Here is a 20,264-nt window from a genome sequence, read left to right as displayed (position 1 = left end):
CATCACCTTGCCAACAAAGGTCCGTCTAATCAAAGCTATGGTTTTCCCAGTAGTAACGTATGGCTGTGAGAACTGGACTATAAGGAAGGCTGAGCACCGAAGAATTGATGCTTTCGAACTGTGGTGCTGGAGAAGACTCTTACGAGTCCCCTGGACTGCAAGGAGGTCAAATCAAAAGGAGAAGAATATGTGTATTTCAAAGATGAGCACAACTGATGTGTATATTTGGGGGCAAGAAAAAACCCAAAGCTCGCAATCTGATATGGACTTGGGTCAGAATGGGCTTCAAGATGGAATTTGGAGAGTTTCAGCGAATTCGAGTTTTGCTGATTCGCACATCCTTATGAGCAACCCAAACTCACGGGTACACTCTGTGGTTGTTGGGGTTTTTAAAGAAAATAACAGAAGAAAGCCCTAGTTTCACAGAAAGTAGGGAACTACTGAAAACACCAAGCCAACCCATTAACTGAGCTTTTTTTTTTTACATCTTCTGTTCTGGCAAATAGCCAGGAAGATGAAATTCTGGATCACTGACAACAACCCAAGTTCAAGTAGAGACTCAGCAATCAGTTCACTGATCTTCAGGCATGCCCCACTTTCCCTTCTTAGCCAGAGTTCGCCCATCTGTTAAAAAATGGGAATTAGAACACCAGGCTCTGTGAGGCATAGCCAAAATAAAGAGCTGTTAAGATGCTTCCATCAGGCGCTGAACATGTGCGGATGATGAGCCTTGGGCCCACGTACACCAAGGATAAAAACCTCCTTGACCTCTTAGCTCTCTATCACCGCTGCCTCTCTTCAGGATCTCATTGGCTGGTCAGCTCTCATGTCACAATGTGCATTGGCAGGTAAATGTGTTACCTTACTTACAGCCTCTCTGGAGGCCATTGGCTTAGCTGCTCTGATGTCACAGAAGGGAGGGTCGGCAGGCAACTTAGCACTAGACAGCTGAGTGTTAAAGGCAACTTGGGAGCAACATCTATTGAATTAGACCCTTAAGTAATTGCCTACACGCTATGGAATTTCAGATGGTACGAATATGCAGAAAATGGAGCAGAGGTGTTCTCTCTTGCTCCAGAAGGGAAGGTTAGAACCAATGGCTAGAAGTTGCAGGGAAGCATATGTTGGCTAAACATTAAGACAAAATTCCTAATGATTAGGGCTGTTTGTCAGTGGAGCGGCCTGCCTTGGGAGGTGGTGGTTTCTCCTTCGCTGAAGGGATTTAAGCAAAGGCTGGCTGGCCATCTGTCTGAGATGCTGTAGCCACATCCCACACTGCAGAGCCTGCAGTGGTCTAGATGATCTCTGAGGTCCCTTTCAAGCCGACAAACATAAGACCATCTCTGCTGGATCAGACCAAATGTACATCTAGACCAACATCCCATTTTCCATAGCGGCCAACCTGTTGCCGCAAGTACAAGTAGGCTGATCGGTTTCAGCATCTTTCAACAGAAAAGCCATTGCCTGCGACGGATGAGATGTGCCGCATGTGGCATATGACAGCCATTTTAAGCCAACATGGCACCATCCACATGCTGCAGAGAAAGCATAAGGAAATATGGCAACCAGCACAGCAGGGGAGGGGAAGAGACAGCAGCCATAAGCCAAGCCTGGAGAAGCAACCATCTGAAGCTGGCACCTATGAAGAGAGAGGCTAGGGGGCTGCCCCACGACGTCAGCGACAAGGGTGTAAGCTAGGAAGATCTGGATACAGAGAAGTGTCGTGTACAATCCACAACAGCCCAGACACAAGCACCAGACCAGCAAGGAAAAGCAAATCCAGGCAACGTATTGAGCTAACCGCAGGTCAGCTGCCCAAGTTCCGTCCAGAGCTGGGATTTGGAGGTCACTCCCCTCCTTTTCCACAGGTGTCTTGAGCAAAACCTTATCTCCCTCTCCCCCATTTCCCATCTGCAAAACAGGAACAGCAACAGATCTGTCTCACGGGGTTGCGGCAAGCCTGAAGGCGATAAGGGCTCTAGGATATGTTGCTCAGGGAAAGGAGGAGGAGGAGGACAAAGTGAGATTATTGAGTCATTTTGGCTCTGCAGTGCCTATCCCGACTGGCAGAGGCCTCTTCAGGCTCTTAGGCAGAGGGCCATCACCTGCTCCCCAATCCTCATGAAATAATCTCAGGGCTTAAAGCTATGACCTTCTGCATGCAAATCATGGCCCCTCCTCATAAGGATAGGAAATGGGAGCCAGAAATAATGTTGCTAACAAGAAAGCGTTAAGGATGTGATCTTACGCTTACGATAGCCTTCCCAACATGGTGCCCTCTGGGTGTGTTGGACGACCAGTCCCCGCAACTCCCACCAAGCCATACTGGCTGGGAGTTGCTGGGAGTGGCCTTCCAACACATCCAGGGGGCACCAGTTTGGGGAAGGCCGGTCTATAGTGACTGAAGTTGAAGCCCCAAAGCTGCTACGAGGGCTCTGGGCCTTGAACCAGGAAGCTCCAATTGCCTGCGGCCTAGCCTGGTGAGCTACTGGGCCTGTGTGCAGGCCTCAGAGCCTTCTTTCGACACAGAAGGGTACGTGAAACATCAGGCCCTGGGATTGGGCAGTCAATAAAAAGCTTCGGGATTGGTCAGGCCCGGTATAAATAGCAGGAGTGTGACGTAGCCATCAGAGCAGGATCTTCTGGCTCAAGACAGCTCCAGGTTTCAGAGGGCCCTGGGGCAAGACACCCTCAGTGGGCTCTTCCCTCAGTGAGTTTATATTCTCACTGCCATTGCCAGCAGTTGCTCTCGCTCTTCCTCCTCTTTCTCACCGCCGCTACTGCGTGCTTGCGTGACAAGCAGAGAGCAAGTAGGCCATGGCTTTTGCTGCTGCTCCTTCTCACCGCCATCGTCGTCTGAGCCAGAGCAAAAGGCAGGTAAACAAACAGGCTGCAGTGGCGAAGAGGAGGAGCAACTCCAGGGGGCTCTTGTCGGCGGGCCCCTGCAAGGGTGTGGGCCCTCAGCAGGTGCCCGACCAGGCCTACCCTTGACCCCGGCTCTGCTTCCGACTGCTACACTTCTAGGCCAATCCCCTCCTCTCTGGGGCAGAGGACATACATACACACACACCAGATCTGGATTTATGCATTTAGGAGTGACTGCCCAGGCCTCAAGCCTGGGCACTTCGGCGTAGTTCACACATGGCGGAATTCCTGAAGTGAGGGAGTTGCTTCCGCGTGAGGAAGGAATTCCTGAGAGTATGAAGTGGTCCTTAGCACAAAGTATTCCCATTTTAAATATCTGAGAAATTATCAAGGCATGAGCGGTCAGAGGACTCCATTTAAGCCGTGTCTGCAGGTGATAATTACAATACTCTCTGTTCAAAGGGAGGGAGGGGGGGGAACCTTTGGTAGCCACGCAAACAACTCTCCCTCGTCCATAACTGTTGTTTCAGGGGGGTAACCCAACCAGCTACTCTAAAAACTTATTTGTGCAAGTTAAACACACACACATACAAGAGCATCCATTACTTTCTAGCTGTACTTTGATCATGGCACACAAGCTTTAAGAAGCCACATTCTGAGCATGTAACAAATGAGCTCAGCCTCATGGCTCTCTGAGCTGTTAGTAATAACGCGGGCAAACAATCTGTGAGACAGTTGTTTATAGACTGGACTCACATTAGCTTTATATTTCAAAGAGAGACGAGGGGCTAGTTCATACATGCGCACTCATCGCTCATGGACATGTGTGTGTGTTTCAGAGAGAGAGATGAAGGGGGGCAGAGAGAGAGAAAGAGAGAGAAGGTATATGACATCTCAGATTAATCACTGCAGACAGAATAATTTTCGTTATCAGCCAGCATAAGCTCAGACACAAACACTTTTCAGCAGCAACAGGTCACACACTGGCCAATGGTCATCAACTGTGTTGAATAATCAAGTGATGCGTTTGCTTGTGTGAACTAGCCTGCATCTTTAGCTCCGCTAAATTAACATGCTTTCATGCTGGAATTGAATGAAGTTCAGTGCCATTCACCAAACCAACAAATGAATATTTTACACAAGGCATTCTGATCCTAAATGCATGGAAACCCTAAGAAGTTTAGGACTAGCATGCTTGAGAGATCACATCCTCCCTTATGGTCCAATGTGATCCTTAAGGGTGCCCTTGTAACAGTCACATCCACGTGGCACATTTAAATTGCGAGGTCACATAGAGAGATGCGCTCAGCTACGGAAAGTGTAGTGTACAGTGGTTAAGAGTGCTGGAACAGAAGTGGGGAAACCCAAATTCAAATCCCCACTCAGCCATGAAACTCACTGAGTGACTTGGGCCAGTCATCAACTCTCAGCCTAACCTACCTCCCAGGGCTGTTGTGAGAATAAAATGAGGGAGAGGCCATGGATACCATCTGGAGCTTCTGAGGAAAAAGGTGGGATATATATGTAATATACAGTCAGGGCCAGAAATATTGGAACAAGGATAACTGTTTTGGCAGTTGGCCTCTGTACACTACCACACTGAAGTTGAAAGGAAATACACCCAGATGGGAGCGAAGTCAGGACTTTCAGCTGTAATTCAAGGGGTTGGACAAATGTGGGGCACTATCTATTCAGGAAGGACAGCCAGTGGCATACACCGCCCCCCCCCAATCGTTGGTGGCTCATAAGTAATGGAACAAACCAACATCATTTCAAACTGCAGGATCGCCTTTAATACCTAGATGAAAATCCTTTGCAGTCAATGACTGCCTGAAGTCTGGAACCCATGGACATGACCAAATGCTGAGTTTCCTCCCTCGAGATGCTTTGCCAGGCCTTGACTGCAGCTGCCTTCAGCTGCTGCTTGTTTGTGGGTCTTTCTGCCTTCTGTCTTGTCTTCAGTAAGTGAAAAGCATGCTCTATTCTCTTGAGATCAGGTGACTTACTTGGCCATTGAAGAACATCCCGCTTCTTTGCCTTGAGAAACTCTTGGGTAGCTTTTGCTGTATGTTTTGGGTCATTGTCCATCTGCAGTATGAAGTGGCGGCATCTCAGTTTGGCAGCATTCGGCTGAATCTGAGCAGAAAGTATAGCCCTATACACTTGGGCAGGCTTTTTAGGTGTTTGCTGGCAAAGGCTAATCTGGCCTTTCGGTTCTTGAGCGTTACCAGTGGTTTGCACCTTGTTGTGAAGCCTCTGTATTTACCTTCATAAAGCCGTCTCTTGACTGTAGATGTTGACAATGACATGCCTATCTCTACAAGAGCATTCTTGACCTCGCTAGATGTTGTGAAAGGGTTCCTCCTCACCATGAGCAGAATTCTGCGGTCATCCACTTTAGTTGTCTTCCATGGTCTTCCAGGCCTTTTGCTGTTTCTGAGCTTGCCAGTTAATTCCTTCTTTTTCAGGATGTTCCAAACTGTTGTACTGGCCACTCCCACTGTTTTTGTTATCCCTCTGATGAGTTCATTTTGTTTCCTCAGCCTAATGATGGCCTCCTTCACTCGCACGGACACCTCTTTGGACCTCATGTTGGGAGTTCCAGTGAACAGCTACCAAATGCAAATGTAACACCCAGAACCACCTCCAGGCCTTTTATTTGCTTGATTAGTCATGGCCGCGGTGGCTTAGTGGTTAAGACGCTGAACTGCAGACTGGAAGGTCGGCAGGTCAGCAGTTCGAGACCCGAGTGCTGCGTGACGGAGTGAGTTCCCATCTTCAGTCCCAGCTTCTGCCAACCTAGCAGTTGGAAAGCAAGAAATTGCAAGTAGATAAATAGGTACCGCCTCAGCGGGAAAGGTAACAGCGTTCCGTGCAACTTCGGTGTTCGGTCACGCCGGCCACATGACCACAGAAGCGTCTTCGGACAGCGCTGGCTCTTCGGCTTAGAAACGGGGATGAGCACCGCACCCTGGAGTTGGACACGACTGGTTGGGGACACCTTTACCTTTTTACCCAGGAAACAGGCCACACCTGGCCATGCAGCTGCTGTCAGCCTTTTTTTCCATTACTTATGGGCCACCAACGATGTGGGTGTGTGTATGCCACTGGCTGTACTTCCTGAATGGTTAGTGCCCCACTTTTGTCCAACCCCTTGAATTACAGCTGAAAGTCCTGACTTCGCTCCCATCTGGGTGTGTTTCCTTTCAACTTCAATGTGGTGGTGTACAGAGGCCAACTGCCAAAACAGTTATCCTTGTTCCAATATTTCTGGCCCTGACTGTATATAAAGTCCAAGACTAACAACATCTTAGGGGAGGGCTGTAGCTCAGTGGTAGAGCACATACCTTGCATGCAGAAGGCCCAGGTTTGATCCCCAGCACCTCTAGGTAGGGCAGGAAAAAAAACCCTGCCTAAAACCCCAGAGCTGCTGCCAGTCAGTGTCGACAGTACTGGGCTAACTTGACCCAGTGTTTGACACAGGAACATAGAAAGCTGCCTTGTACTAACTTCTTTGGATGTTACATTTTGCCCAGGGCTGGGGAGTGATAGGAAGCATGCATGACATCCTGCCTTCCTTCCTGGTCCCCGCATTTGTAACGAATAAGCATGTCATCTGATCTAGAACCTGCACATCTCTCTTTGCAGAAAGATGAGAAGACGTCTGGTAGAAAAGCATCCTGTACATCTGACAATGGTTGTGGAGGGGCAGAAGAAGGAGATATAAGGATTCTCCTTTGGATGTCACCATTTCTTTTAAACTGAGAACCAATCCAAGACCCAAAGCCAGAGGTTGCATTCGCATGTGCAGGTTTACCTCCTGCTGACTGTAACAGCAAGTAATGGCTTGCATACGGGAAACAGTCATGACAAACCACCACCACAGACAGAGTTGTCGTCACCCTAAACACAATACTTTTCAGTGAAGCAGTTCATGTCTTAAGCGGAGGATCATCAAGGGAAGGGATGTGTGTATACCTGTGCAGAGGAATGATGCATGTATACATGTGAATCAGTCCTGAGCATTTCAAACCTTCTTATTTCGACTGGCTTGCGGGAATAGGAGGGTTTAAAGCAGTTTGATCAGACAGAATGTTTCGGGCTGTCTTGTTTTAGCTGTTTCGACTTGATACAGGTAACTGCGTACCTTATAGATATAGGAAAGTGGGAACGGCAATAAAGTGTTGCAGTGTATACCAACCAGCCAGCCATGTCCTCCTCCATGATACTCCATTCCACCCCCGACCCCATTTTGCATTTTTCTTTTGGAACCGACACCCAACTTTCCAGGGCTACTGACTTGGCTCTGTCCTCATAGTGCTGTTTTAGGGACAGAGATACCTCTTTATGTATGATATATACACACACTTCTGAAAACCCGAAGATTCCCCCAAGCTTGCCGTACCTACTTAAGAACATATGAAGAGCTCTGCTGGATCGGACCAAGGGTCCATCAAGTCCAACATTCTGTTCACACAGTGCCAACCAGCTGTCGACCAGGAACCCACAAGCAGGACATGGGTGCAAGAGCACCCCCCTGCCCATGTTCCCCAGCAACTGGTGTACATCGGCTCACAGCCTCTGGTACTGGAGGTAGCACATAGCCATCAAGACTAGTAGCCATTGATAGCCTTTTCCTCTAGGAATTTGTCCAACCCCCTTTGAAAGCCATCCAAATTGGTGCCCATCACTACATCCTGCAGTAGCGAGTTCCAAAGTTTAACTCTGAGCTGTGTGAAGAAGACCTTCCTTTCCATCTGTCCTGAATCTCCCACCTATCAGCTTCATGGGATGACCCCAGGTTCTAGTATTTTGGGAGAGGAAGAAAAATGTCTCCCTATCCACAGTCTCCCTCTTGTTTCTCAGTGGCTCTGTTTTGGTTTCCATTTCTGTTGGCAATCACCACCGGAGTTCATAATTAGAGAGAGTGCTACAGCCATTCATCTTCCGTCACCTATTCCCAAGCTCCAGCAGGAAGCAATCAACCAACCTGAAGACATGCATCTCACTGAAAGCCATACAATGTACTTCCGCATAATGCCTTCCGGAGTATAACGTGCAAAACCCTGGAAGTCAGCATGACTGAGCTTGACTGAAGGGATTTGCCGTTTACCCAGAAGAGGTCTGATTCTGCAGTATACACCCAGCACCAAAACCTTCTCGTTAAAACACAAGCGGGAGTTTCTATGGCCTTACAAGACCAGTTCGTAAAAGAACAACTTGGCTGTTTATTTTTAAAAGAGCGGTCAGAAGGATGGATAAGCGCCACGTTCTTGGATTGTTATTTATTTTGCTTTCACATGAGGCCAGATGATCTGGGGGTGTGGTTTCTAATTTTACGAGGAGGCACTATCAATTGTACCTCCACTGAAATGCAGCATCAGAATCTGTCACAAAGCAAGACAGAACAGCCCTCTCTGACTCAACAAAGCATTTGCTGGTGGGGGGAGAACAGGTTGTTTTATTACAAGAGAAATAAATTCCACAGAGGGGGCCACTTTGTACATCGGGAAACTGCTCAGACAAGCTCCTTCCCCAAGACAATAATGCTTACCCACAAATACAGAAAGGGGAACACCATGCTGACAAGAGTTTGGTGGTACTGGAAGTTATATGGGGAAGAAAACGGGTGACCCTTTCCATCCCAACCCGGCTGTGGCCACGTAAATCTGGTATGGTGACGGTGCACCACTTTCTGGAGCCCATGGAATGTGTGGTCACCTCCTTTGCTCAACAGCCCAAGCCCCATTGGAACAAAGCCAAACTGAGAGATTATATTCAGGTACCCAAGTTGGTTTGGAGCTTGTGCTTCTCAACAGCACGTCACACACTTTTAGGGTGGCCATTTACCCGTCACCTATAAAGAGGAAGCCCATCACCTAAAAAGAGGACAAACGTGGACACCAATCTGCATAACATTTGTATGTGCAAATTTAGAAATAGCAGTGGTCATTTAAATAGAAATACAAGACATCTCACCATAGCGGAGGAGACTGACAAAGGGACCTGGGTGCCGGCTAACCATGAATGGACATCTTCAAGACCCTGCTGCTCTCCCTTCTTTGGGTGATTTGGACTGGACAATCAGATAGAGGACACTTTCAAATAGAGGACTGTCCTCTGCCAGCTCTCCAAAATAGAGGACTGTCCTCTATAAAGTGGGCCACCTGGCCACCCTATCCTGCCCAGACAGCAAATTACTTTTGAAGCAGGGAGGATTTTCTTTCAGAAGCAGATTGTGATATCCTGGGGGTGGGGAGGGGGAGAGGGTTCTGCTGTTTAAAGGAGCAGGGAGTAAAAAAAAATCCCTCTGGAGGTCCCCATGCCTCTGGTCAGTTGGTGCTTTGGATCCCAGCCATAAATGACAGAAACATCCTTGTGGCCAGAAACCAATCAGGCAAGGTAAGAAGACACCTAAAGTTCCTCCTTCCACCTGGGCCTACACAGTTGCCTCCTGTCAACACTGTATCAAACACTGCTTGCTTCTCACAAATTATGAATTTGTCACTTCTGTCATGAGCATTCCAAGCCCGCATTCAAATCCATCCTACACCAAGGAATGCCTCGTGCCTTCCATAAACATGTGGCATGTAATTCCTTTGATGCAGGGCCCCGCATGGCTGTGTCATGGCATGGCCATAGCCCGATCAGCACAATGAGGACATTACAGCATTGACAGACCAGGAAGGCCTGACCAAGTCTTGATCAAGCCTGGTCACTGGGACTTGATCAAGTTGTGATGCCGTCATGCTCTCTACGTGGGCAGGGCTTGGTGTCAGAACTGGGTGGCGCTTGCCACTGGAAAAAATCTTGGCCTCCATGTGTGGACAGGGGAAGAGGCACCAATTAAGCAACACAGTCCATTGGTTTTCTAAGTATTGGCCAACCTAACAAAGAAAACAATGCCGGAAATGCTGCCATCTTAAATTTTTCAGCAGTATCCAGAGACTGGGGGAGGGTAGGGAACCTGGCAGAAAGAAATTCAACCATGCGTACGAGAAGCAAAACGAGAGCTGCTGTCTGCCAACTCCCAGCCAGGTGGGATGGGAGATAACACAACAGTCTATCTGGGTGGGAGCCTTTGAGGGAAGGATCCAACAGTGTCATGGCACTAGCGTAGAACAACGCTAGAGCGACATCAATAGCGCTCGCTTGGCAAATGAGTTTCCCAGGAAAACTGCCACACTAGCAAACTCTATTGACATTGTGCAAGAGTTGGTTTACACCAGCACAACGTCAATAGCCGTGGCACCGTAGGATTCTTCTATTTGAAGGAAGAGGTTAAAAGCTAGCAAAGGAAGAAACAAGAGCAGAGAGAAGTTAGGTAGGAACAAATGGCAGAAGAGATGTAGAAAACCAATTGGAAAAGTGGGGGTTTATGGCTCACTGTTTCAACTAATCACCTTAGTATTTTAATTCATTCCAGCTATACAAACTTCTAAAGGGGCTATATGTTTGGTCGCCTGTGGCGAGTGAGAATTTCTTCTGGCCGACCGTGGAAGAAATATATTATAAACTGGGAGAGAGAGTTGGGAGTCTTTCTTTCTGACCACCAATGTGCCACAAAGACTGCCAATGGTCAGGGGTTATGGCAGTTATAGTCCAAAACATCTGGACAGCACCAGGTTGGAGAAGCCTATACTGGAGTGTCCAACGAGGCCAGGAGAGACCCAAGTTCAATCCCCATTCAGCCATGAAACTCACTGATTAACTTGGGGCAAGTCACTACTTCTTGTCCTAACCTACCTCACAGGGTTGGTGTGTAAGGATAAAACAAGCGAGTGAACCACGTACATTATTGTCAGCTACTTGGGATATACGTCAGGGTGGGATATAAATGTAATAATAATGGTACTGTGAAAGAAGGACAAACACATGTCATTGGCTGGGTTCGCACAACACACTAACCCGCACACAGTAGTTGAGCATGGGCTGTTGAACCATGGATTGTTTTTTGAACCATGGATTAATGTGTTATCTTAACCTAGGACACTTTCTGCAGTGTATCTTAAGGAGCGCCTCCAGCAGCACCAGACAGGCCGCTTAACAAGATCAGCCTCGGATGGCCTTCTCTCTGTCCCATCAGCCAGGGCAGCTAGACTGGTGGGGACGAGGGAGAGGGCCTTTTCTGTGGTGGCCCCCACTCTTTGGAACTCCCTCCCTAGGGAACTTCGCCATGCCCCCTCTTTAATGAGCTTCCGTCGTGCATTAAAAACGTGGTTGTTCAGGCAGGCATTTAGGGTGGGTTAGGGTATTTTAGAAAATGTTTTTATTGTAGACTTTTGTTTTAAACTGTTTTTTTGTACGCTGTACATCGCCCAGAGTGGCTGGGTGACCAGCCAGATGGGCGATTAATAAATGTAATAATAATAATAATAATAATAATAATAATAATAATAATAATAATAAAGTATCTTATTAACCATGCAGTGTGACTTATTTTTCTCAAACAAGCCACCTTGAGAACCCATCATTTGTTGCTGGGTTGTTCAGAGTGGTTAACAAGTCACACTGCATGGTTAACAAACCACCCTGTGGAAAATGTTCAGACAACACGCTAACCCATGGTTCAACAAACAAGCCACACTCAACTACAGATCGTGGGTTAGTATGTTGTGTGAACCCAGCCTCTATCTACTTTCATCACACCATGCATAATTTTACAAACTCTGCCATATCGAATTTTAGTGGTCTCTTCCCCCCCCCCAAAGTTTAGGGGGCTTTTTCCCCCCCAAACACTCACAGGAAATGACTTGATAGTTTTGGCTGCCCTTTTCTGCACCTTTTGCAGCTCTATGGAATGAGGCTTGCACAAGAAAAGTTTCCTAGCGATTATGCCTTAAGGATGCAAACATGAACCCACTTACTCCAGAGCAAACCGACTAAAATCAGAGTACTCCTTTAGCGAAAACTGTGTGACTGCTGTAGCTCTCAAGTTCAACTTTCAAAGGGCCCCTGCAATTCTTTACTTTAATTTTTTTTAAAAGCATAACAACTATGCAGTCTTTGTTTAAATGGAGCAGCTCCACTATTAACAACACAAGCAATAACTTGCCAGATTCTTGGCTCAGGGATACGAGATGGGTAGAGACTGCCCTTGGTTTTATTTTTAAAAAATGTATTTTTTTTCCTTTCATATTTTTGCAGAATAAACAATATGCTTGGACTCAATGCTGACAACTGCCTGAGATCAAATTAATAACAGGATTGGTCTGTTCCAGTATAGAAATATTAGTAAATTGTATGTTTGCCCTTCGAAGCATTTGTAGGCCTAATGATGCAGAAAATAACCCTGGGCTATTCTTTTAAAAAAATGTGAATATGGATTGTTTGGAAGCACACTGGGGAAAGCTTTCTGGGTAAAGTAAAAAGGAAGGAGTATATTTCCCCTTTCACTTAATTTTTTTTTAAAAAACACCATCTTGTAGAGACATGACTTCATTCATAAACATGACTTGGAATATTTTTTATAAGTGTCCCCAAGTCAGCGGATCTTGAAGATAACAGCACAGTGGCATAAATTACAGGCAATAGAGTGGGAATTCTTCCTGGCTACAGAAATTGTCCTGGAAAAATGTGAAGATCACCAAAATAGAAAGTCACATCCAGCTATAAAGATGCATGCCTCAGTAGCATTACTGGGGGAGGTTTGGGAGGCTTAAAATATGATGATATATCGAAGCTGCCGTGTCTGTTTTATGAAGCTGTTGTGTTCTGAAATACAGATAATCTCTTAAGAGAAGAAGCCAGCTGGAAGCCTTACAAACACAAATAAATATCTCAGTTCTATATTTAAAGAATACACACACACACACTGTCCCCATCAAATTTGGTTGCAGCATCTGAAATTCAGCTGTTCGCAGACATGTTCTGTCATTTGATGACTGCAACGTCAAGGGACAAGATTGCATGTATGAATGGGGTCACCACCGATCTGGGCCTGCAGGCACAACTTCCCTATAGATTCAACTCAAACACTATGCTTTTCAGTCAAACCACGTCGCACATTAATTGGGCAGTCATCAGGTACACTGACAGTGCAATCCAGGACATGACTACTCAGAAATAAGCCTCCTTGAGTTCAATGGGACTTACTCCCAGGAAAGTGTGTATAGCACTGCAGCCTGATTTTCACTAGGAAAAAGCAAGTGGTGGTACATGCACGTGTGAATGGCACTAAGGCAGTCCAATCAAAACTAGGGGAACAGTTTGTATGAATTTATGGGTATGCTTGCCAGAGACCTTGAGTTCAAATTCCAACTTAACCAGAAACTATCTGAGAGGCCCTGGGTATCAGCCTTAGCTATCTACCTGTAAAATGGGAATATTACCTTATTTGTTTGTTCAATATATAGCCCACCTTTCCACTAAAAGCTCTGTGAGAGGCCCTGGTTATCAGAGTTAAGTTCCCTATCTGTAAAATGGGAATATTATTTATTTTATTCATTCATTCATTCAATGTATATCCCGCATTTCCACTAAAAATAGTGCTCAAGGCAGCTAACAATAATAAAATGCAACGCAATTAAAACATAACCACATCAATTAAAACACGTTATTCAAAACACATGTGTTTAAAAGAGATAAGATGGAAATGGCACCCATCATTTTAAGCCTAGTTCAGCCAACAAAATTGCTTAACAGCCAAAAAAACTGCCTGAATAAAAAAAGTGACTGCTACAAAAAAGGACAACTAAGATGGAGCACAGAGTTCCAGAACCTGAGAGCAGACACCAAGGCGGCCCTGTCACACGTTCTTGCCAAGTGTGCCTCCAATGGAGGCAGGCAAATCCATTTCTGGGGACCTTAAAATCCATGCAGGCTCATAAGGGAGAATGTGTCCTTTCGAAGGACCTCCCCCCTGGGCTACCCCATCCAGAGGGCCACACGTCCCACATAGCCAATATAAATGAAAAACCACAGCAATACTATGCAAAGAACATTTCATAGCAATCTTATAGAAGGGCAAGTGATATGCATTGAATATCATTAATAAAGTGTCTACTAAGGTGCTTCGCTTAAAACAAGAATCATCCAGCCAGGCAGCCACTGGATGGCAAACACAATCGGGGCTAAGCAACATTTCAGAAACATAAGCACATTTCATCCAACCAGACATGTACGTACCATAGTTAAAAGGTACCGCCAGGTTCGTTCTAATTGTCGGGGGGGGGGGGGGCAGCAGCAGTGGGAACGCTCTTGCCCTCAAGCCCTGTTTGTGAGCTTCCCAGGAACATCGGGTTGCCCAGCGGGGGGGGGGGGGGGAGCCAGGACAGGTGAAAACCTTGTTCTGGTCCTTACATTTTGACATTTTGTGCAGCTGCCATGGTCGTTTTCAAGGCACATCCTGAAAAATGTAAGAATTGCCTGAACTCCAGATGACAACCTCAGCCAAGCTGGAGGCTGTGAGTCTCTGTTCTGAGGCCATCATGTTCTCGTGGCTGAGAAAAATGCCTGGCTCAGCCTCTCGCTGACCTTTGGGTTAGAGAGCAACTCCTCGCCCAAAAGCAGGAGCGAATGAAGAGTGGATTGAAAATATGTGGACACCGGTCAGTCTCACAAAACTGACATGTGAAAAGAGCTCCCACCCACGCACGCACGCGCACACACACAGTGCTTTAACACTCTGAAGCAGCATCTTTTTATTTATTTTTATTTTTAAGAGGCATGCATTTTTTTGTTACTTTATTGGAAATAGAAAAGCATGGGAATAATTTACCTACGGAGTCAATCTCCAGGAGGCGCTGCAGGTCACGGATGCTGTGGATCTCGCTGTGAGCCAGTCTTTCGATCACCTCTTGGGGAATCTCGGCTTCCTTTTTTTATTTAAAAGAGAGAGACAGAACTGGCCAGTCACTCTCTTCTCGCTCCAAAATCACCTTTTGCATATTGCCTGCGAGGCTGCGAGAACCGTGGAGCTGCCCCCAACCAACCTCCCTCCACCTCAAACGGCTAAATAAAAACAGGAGAAGCCAATTTATTGAGAAAAATAAATATTCAAGCTGCATCCAACATAGTAATTAACAACACAAGTCCTAGTAATGCTGTCTCCAGGCATCTGTATTTTGCAGGTGCCCACTTTTGCCCAGTGGTTTCAAAATACATTTCAAAGTCCCTCCTGCCCGCTTCTTATTAAGGTGAGCATTCTTAAGGATGGGGAATCTGCATTTCCCACCAGGGATTCATTCTTTCGTCAATTTCCTAGACCTCTTGGAAGCCCAACAATTAGTCAAGGCAAAAAGAGGAGTGGGAGGGTGGGGAGAGACAAAGAGACGCTGCTTTTAAATCTGCAATCTTTGGGAGTAAATCCCATTGAATCCAGTGGGATTTACTTGGTGAGTAAACATGCACAGAATGGGCCACTGCATAGCTGCAATCCCACACACCCTTACTTGGGAGTAAGCACCATGCAAGCTTCACCGGCCTGGCTTCTGAGCCACTGTGCTGAGGACTGGAGTGTGTTGGGGGGTGGGGGGTCCCTGGGGCCCGTTGCAAAAAGCAAAAACAAGAAATCAACAGCATGTGAAATGCATCAGGACTGAATGCCCACCAGGTTCCTGGGGCTCCTATTGAAGGCAGCAGCTGACCTACGCATGCTTACCTGGGAGTAAGTCCCCCTGAACTCAGTGGAGCTGTGTAAACATGCATTGGATCAGGCAGTCAAGGGCTTTCCGCCATGCGTCTGATGACTGTCTTTTTCTTCTTTTAATTATAACAGTATAACAGGGTTTGCTTGTTTTATCCATGCACACCTTTCCAGCAGCAGGAAACTTGCAAAGGTAATAAAGTTTGTGGCTGACAGCACTTTATGGTGTCAGCTTCGTACTTAACTTGCCCACCTCTCCTCCCTTCTACCCCAAATCCATCTTTGGGAGGGGGGGGGAGGGAGGAGAGAGGTGTGGATTATATACATCCAGAACTAACAGAATCCTACAGGTTTCCCACGTTGGAAACAAGCAAGAGGCGCCCAGCGACAACTTACGTGCCATAGCGCTTGCAGGCAGGGGCAATCAACTATGCCATAATAATGATGATGATAATTTATTAATAATAATCCTTCCTATAGGCCATTTAATTCCCACAATCCTTTCCCCCAGAAATGGCCACCTGTAATAATCTTCCAATTTGGAAATGAAAAGAGAGGGGAAAGATCTGTTCTCCATTTGATTCTATCAAGTTTCTAAGACATGGGGAGAACCCAAACGCAGATTTAGCTGGAACGCAGTTAATGTGGGGGGGGGGACTCCCATTCAATGGGGCATACTTCCGAGTAAACATACGTGGGGAAGCCCACTGTTTCTCTCTCTCTCCCCTTAACCTTATAAAGTGAGTTGCTAGAGCGGATGGAGGTAAAGGCGTCCTCCTTCCCCTCCGGAATGTCAAACGCGGATCAATTAGAAAGCCACTCTCCTAATTGCTTCCTTATTCTATTTCACCAGTTTCCAGCTAGTTTCTCATTAACAGGGAACTGCGCGATGAAATCCCTCTCCGGTCTTTCTTCCCCACCTCCTTCCCAGGCGGCCGTCGCGCCGCCCCAGGGCTGCGTCGGCAAAGCGTTCCAGAAAGAACGGATCGGTTTTGCAGCGCGTTCCAATGGTCGCACGTCTACACGCGTGTTACGCCGTATGCACGCCAGGCAGGCAGGCGGGCGGGGAGAGAGAGATCATCAGCTGCAACTGCAGCAGCATCTTAAATGACAGCCCGGGGGGGGGGGGGGCAACGTGCTGCACACGGTCTTAATTCGGATCAGATGGTTCTGCATCTCGACATGACAAGTGGATTTCTCTTCTCCGCCCCCACCTTTCTAACACTTCGGTCTCTGGAGGTAAAATGTGGGAAGGGGATCTCTTTTCTCTCTCCCCCCACCCCGCAGCCCTCCTCACCACCACCCCTCCTGTTCCAAGGTGAAGCCGGATCCATGCACAGGTTTGCAAACACAAGATTTTCTGACTACAGATTGGGGGGGGGGGGAGAGGGAGAGAGAGAGATCAGCCTCTCTCTGCAAAACAGTGCAAAAAGCCAAAGGGGGGCGGCGGAAAAAGGATTGCACATGTCATGTCAAGATGCAAAAAAAAAACTATGGAAATCGTTCAAGCTAAAAAGGGAGGGGGGCGTCAAGCTTCTCTCTCCCCCGCCCTTGCATATTCTCCACGCACACACAGTCCCCGATTTCCAAGCGTGCCCAGACGAAGCACCTACCTCCGAAAGCACGAGCGTCAGGTAGCAAAAGCCCATAAGCCAAAATCCTGCCCCGGTCCTCATCGCGGTCTCAGGCACTGTCGCCAAGAACACAATTCGAGCGGGCTGCGAAAGAGGAGTACCGGCCCGCCTCCTTCGCCTGGGAAAATAACAACCATCCCTCAGAGGGGGGGGAAGCCGCCGGCGCGGGGGTCCTCCGGCTTGGGCGCTGGGGGGGGGGCGCGAGCGGGGCGTCTGGGGGGAAAGGGGGGCCTCTCCGCTCAGTGGACTCTTTGCGAGAGCTCGGACGGGGTCCTTCCCCTGGGCACGTCGGAGGGCTCTCCTTGGAACCGGGAGAAAAAGCAGAGGCGCGCAGGTTTTCCTCGGGGCGCTCTCGCCCTCTTCCCCCCACGCGCCCGCCCGCCCCCCAAAAAGAGGGGGGAAGGGGGGCTGTGCAGCTGGCCGCGGTCGCCGCTGGCGTCCTCCCGCCGCGCTGCCTCCTTCCTTCGGCTTTCGCGGGACTAGACCAGCCGGTAGTTCTGCATATTTGCTTAGCTCACGGCGAAGTGAAACTCTAGTAGGCTGCAGGCCGTCGAAACGCCCATCACCTGTCTGGGAGCCGCTCGCCGCCTTCCAGACGCGCAGAGTTACCCGTCCCTCCTCTCGCTCTCGCTCTCTCTCTCGTTCTTTTTCCTTCCGCCCCCCTTCTCCCCCCCCCAAAAAAATACCCACCCACCCCGGAGCGAGAGGCAAAGCCTAGCAGCAAGAAAATAAGGGGAGGGGAGGGGAGGAGAGGAGAAAATAAAGATCGCTAGCTCGTATTTTGCAAACGCGCCCTCTAAAAGGCGCACGCATACACACCCCTTTCGCCACCAGAGAGCGAGGGGACCGGATACGTTTCATATGTAAGCGGGGTGGGGCGGTCATTGGCATTAGTGCAACCTTCTTTCTCCCACCACCCCCACCACCCCCGGCGGGGGTGGCGGCAGAGCAGGGGCCGCAGTTTGTTTCTGTGGCAGGAAAAGTCGCGATTTTTTTATGTTGCCTTTTGCAGGAGACGTCCCATTTTTTCCCCATTTATTCTTCAGAAGCCCAGAACGAGGCTGGTTGGAAGAACCGCAGCCGCTTTGGCGTGATTCGCCAAGGATATCGATGATGTCGACGATCATGCGGGGTTTTTTTATTATTATTATTTTTGGATAAATACAATACAATTAAGGAAAGAACGATCCGCCTTCGATCAGGGCCGTGGCGGCGGGGGGACTTCGCCGGGCAAACTCCGAGACCGGGAAGGGCCGCCACGCGTCCTCCGGAGCGAGCGCGAAATATCCCCGAGGAAGCGCGCCGCGGGGTGGGGTGGGGTGGGGAGGGGATCGGGGGTCCCCTCCCTCCGCCGCTGCCCAGGCGCCGCCCCGCCTGCGCCCAGCACTCCCCTACACCCTGCTCTACTCCCAGCAGGCGGCCCCAAAGGCGAGCGGTCGCGCGGGCCTCCGGCGCCCCCCTGCAAAAGAGAGACGAGTCCAGGGGCGCCGGGCGGAGCGCGCCGCGAAAGCCGAGCTGCTCCGACGCACGCCGAAACACACCCGAAAGAGCGCGCGAGGGAGGGAGTGCCCGGGGGAGAGGGGGCGAGACGCGCCAGCAGCCGCCGCACCAGCAGCTCTCTGGCTTTGCGTTATGTGCGATCCGAGCCTTGGAGTCTTTTTTCCCCCCCGCTGCTGCTGCTTTTTCTTTTCCCTCCTCCTCCAGCGCTGCCTCGTCACCTCGCCCCGGGTTTCTCTGCGGCACTGGCGAGGGAGGAGGGATCAACAGCCGAGGAGGCTTCTGCGCAGATCCCCCCCCCCCGGTAACCTCAAGGAATCCACCTTGTACTTATTTATAAGGCGAAGGGATTCGCCATGATTTAAGCAGCGGCAGCAACACGCCCCTCCCTAGGAAGAGGCTGGGCTTGCAGATTTCGGTGGAAAGGGTGAAATGCGTGTATTCCACACACACACACATTTCACACACACACACACACACACACATTTCACACACACACACACACACACACACACAGACTGGCATATCAGACTTGCTTCTGGGTAGGCCTGTCTAGGACTGGGCTGTTAGGGTATGTTCAAAACTAATTTAATGCCAGGAGCCCTTTCCTATATATAAATTAGAGAGAGAAAGAGAAATGCCTAATCTACCTCACAGGGTTGTTGTGAGGATAATAACGGTAGGATCACGTGCACCTCCTTGGTGGGATGTGAATGCAAAACACAGAACAAAGTGTGCCTTTTGCAAATGTAGACACACATTTCTAGCTGCCAGGGTAGGCAAACTCCTGAGTTGATCAGACCAGCGAGGGAAGATTATCTTCTTTCGTTCCTTCTCGGCTGCAGTCCTATGCCTGTTCACCTGGGAGTAGGCCCAGTAAGTCATTAAGGGAGCAATCCTATCTAGATAGGTGGCTGCCTCTGAACTTGGAGGCCACCACCTATCCAAAGCAGGGCAGGGGAAGCACGGAGGGGATCATTCCCTCCGTGCTTCTCCTGCCCTGCTTTTTCAGCTAGACAGCCGATTGCGGCTGGCTTGCCACAGGACGACGGAGAGGGGACGGAGGCTGCTGTACATACGGGCAGTTACGATCTCCCTGCCCTGGAACGCCCCCAGCCACACCCCTTTCCAGCCCCTCCAGGCTCCTCTTGCAAGTGTAGAGGACAGGGCTGTTCCACGCTGCCTCCAAGGCAGCACGGAAGCGGGGGGAGGTCAGTTCTGCAGGAACCAACCTCGGAGCGCGGGCTCCAAGCTCGGTTCCCGGAAAACAGCATATATTATGGCCGTCTAGCCACTGCCTAGCAGCCATAGGATTGCTCCCTCTGGGTGCAATCCTATACATGTTTAGACAGAAAAAGTCCCACAACTCCCAGCTTTCCTCCAGCCAACCATGCTGGCTGGGGCATGCTGGGAAGTGTAGGATTTTTTTCTTCCCCTGTGTAAACATGCTTAGCACAGGATTGTGCCCTGAACTCAGTGAGACTTCTGAGTAGTCCCGTCTAGGACTGGCCTACTGCGGTATGTTCAAAACTAATCCAATGCCAAGAGCCCTTTGATTGATAGATAGATAGAGATAAATGGGAGATAGAGATGACAGACAGATAGATAGATCGATAGATAGATAGAGCCAGTCACTGGGAGTCAGTGACTTGGCCCAAAGTCACCCAGTGAGCTTCATGGCC

General features: G+C 48.8%; 1 protein-coding gene across 6 annotated transcripts in view; it reads right to left on the bottom strand.

Annotated features, from left to right (window-relative positions):
• The window catches only part of PDGFA (platelet derived growth factor subunit A), a 93,322-nt gene extending 74,456 nt beyond the window's left edge, over window positions 1-18,866 (bottom strand). For 3 of the 6 annotated variants that reach the window (XM_084818411.1, XM_084818416.1, XM_084818413.1), the window contains exons 1-3: window positions 17,652-17,708; window positions 17,065-17,203; window positions 14,585-14,681 (exon numbers count right to left, since the gene is read on the bottom strand). In XM_084818411.1, the coding sequence (XP_084674537.1) occupies window positions 14,585-14,681; window positions 17,065-17,127 (160 nt within the window). In that variant the 5' untranslated portion in view covers window positions 17,128-17,203; window positions 17,652-17,708. Of the gene's footprint in view, window positions 1-14,584; window positions 14,682-17,064; window positions 17,204-17,651; window positions 17,709-17,904; window positions 18,007-18,626 lie in introns of those variants that run through there. The other 3 variants (XM_084818412.1, XM_084818415.1, XM_084818414.1) reach the window with 3 other exon arrangements.
• Between the last annotated feature and the right edge of the window lie 1,398 nt (window positions 18,867-20,264).

Source organism: Heloderma suspectum, chromosome 12 (assembly GCF_057233095.1).
Source record: "Heloderma suspectum isolate Gila_16-S chromosome 12, 16-S_ref, whole genome shotgun sequence".
Classification (NCBI taxonomy): domain Eukaryota; kingdom Metazoa; phylum Chordata; class Lepidosauria; order Squamata; family Helodermatidae; genus Heloderma; species Heloderma suspectum.
Note: the sequence above shows the minus strand (reverse complement) of the source record. Positions and strands in the feature narration are given on the sequence as shown.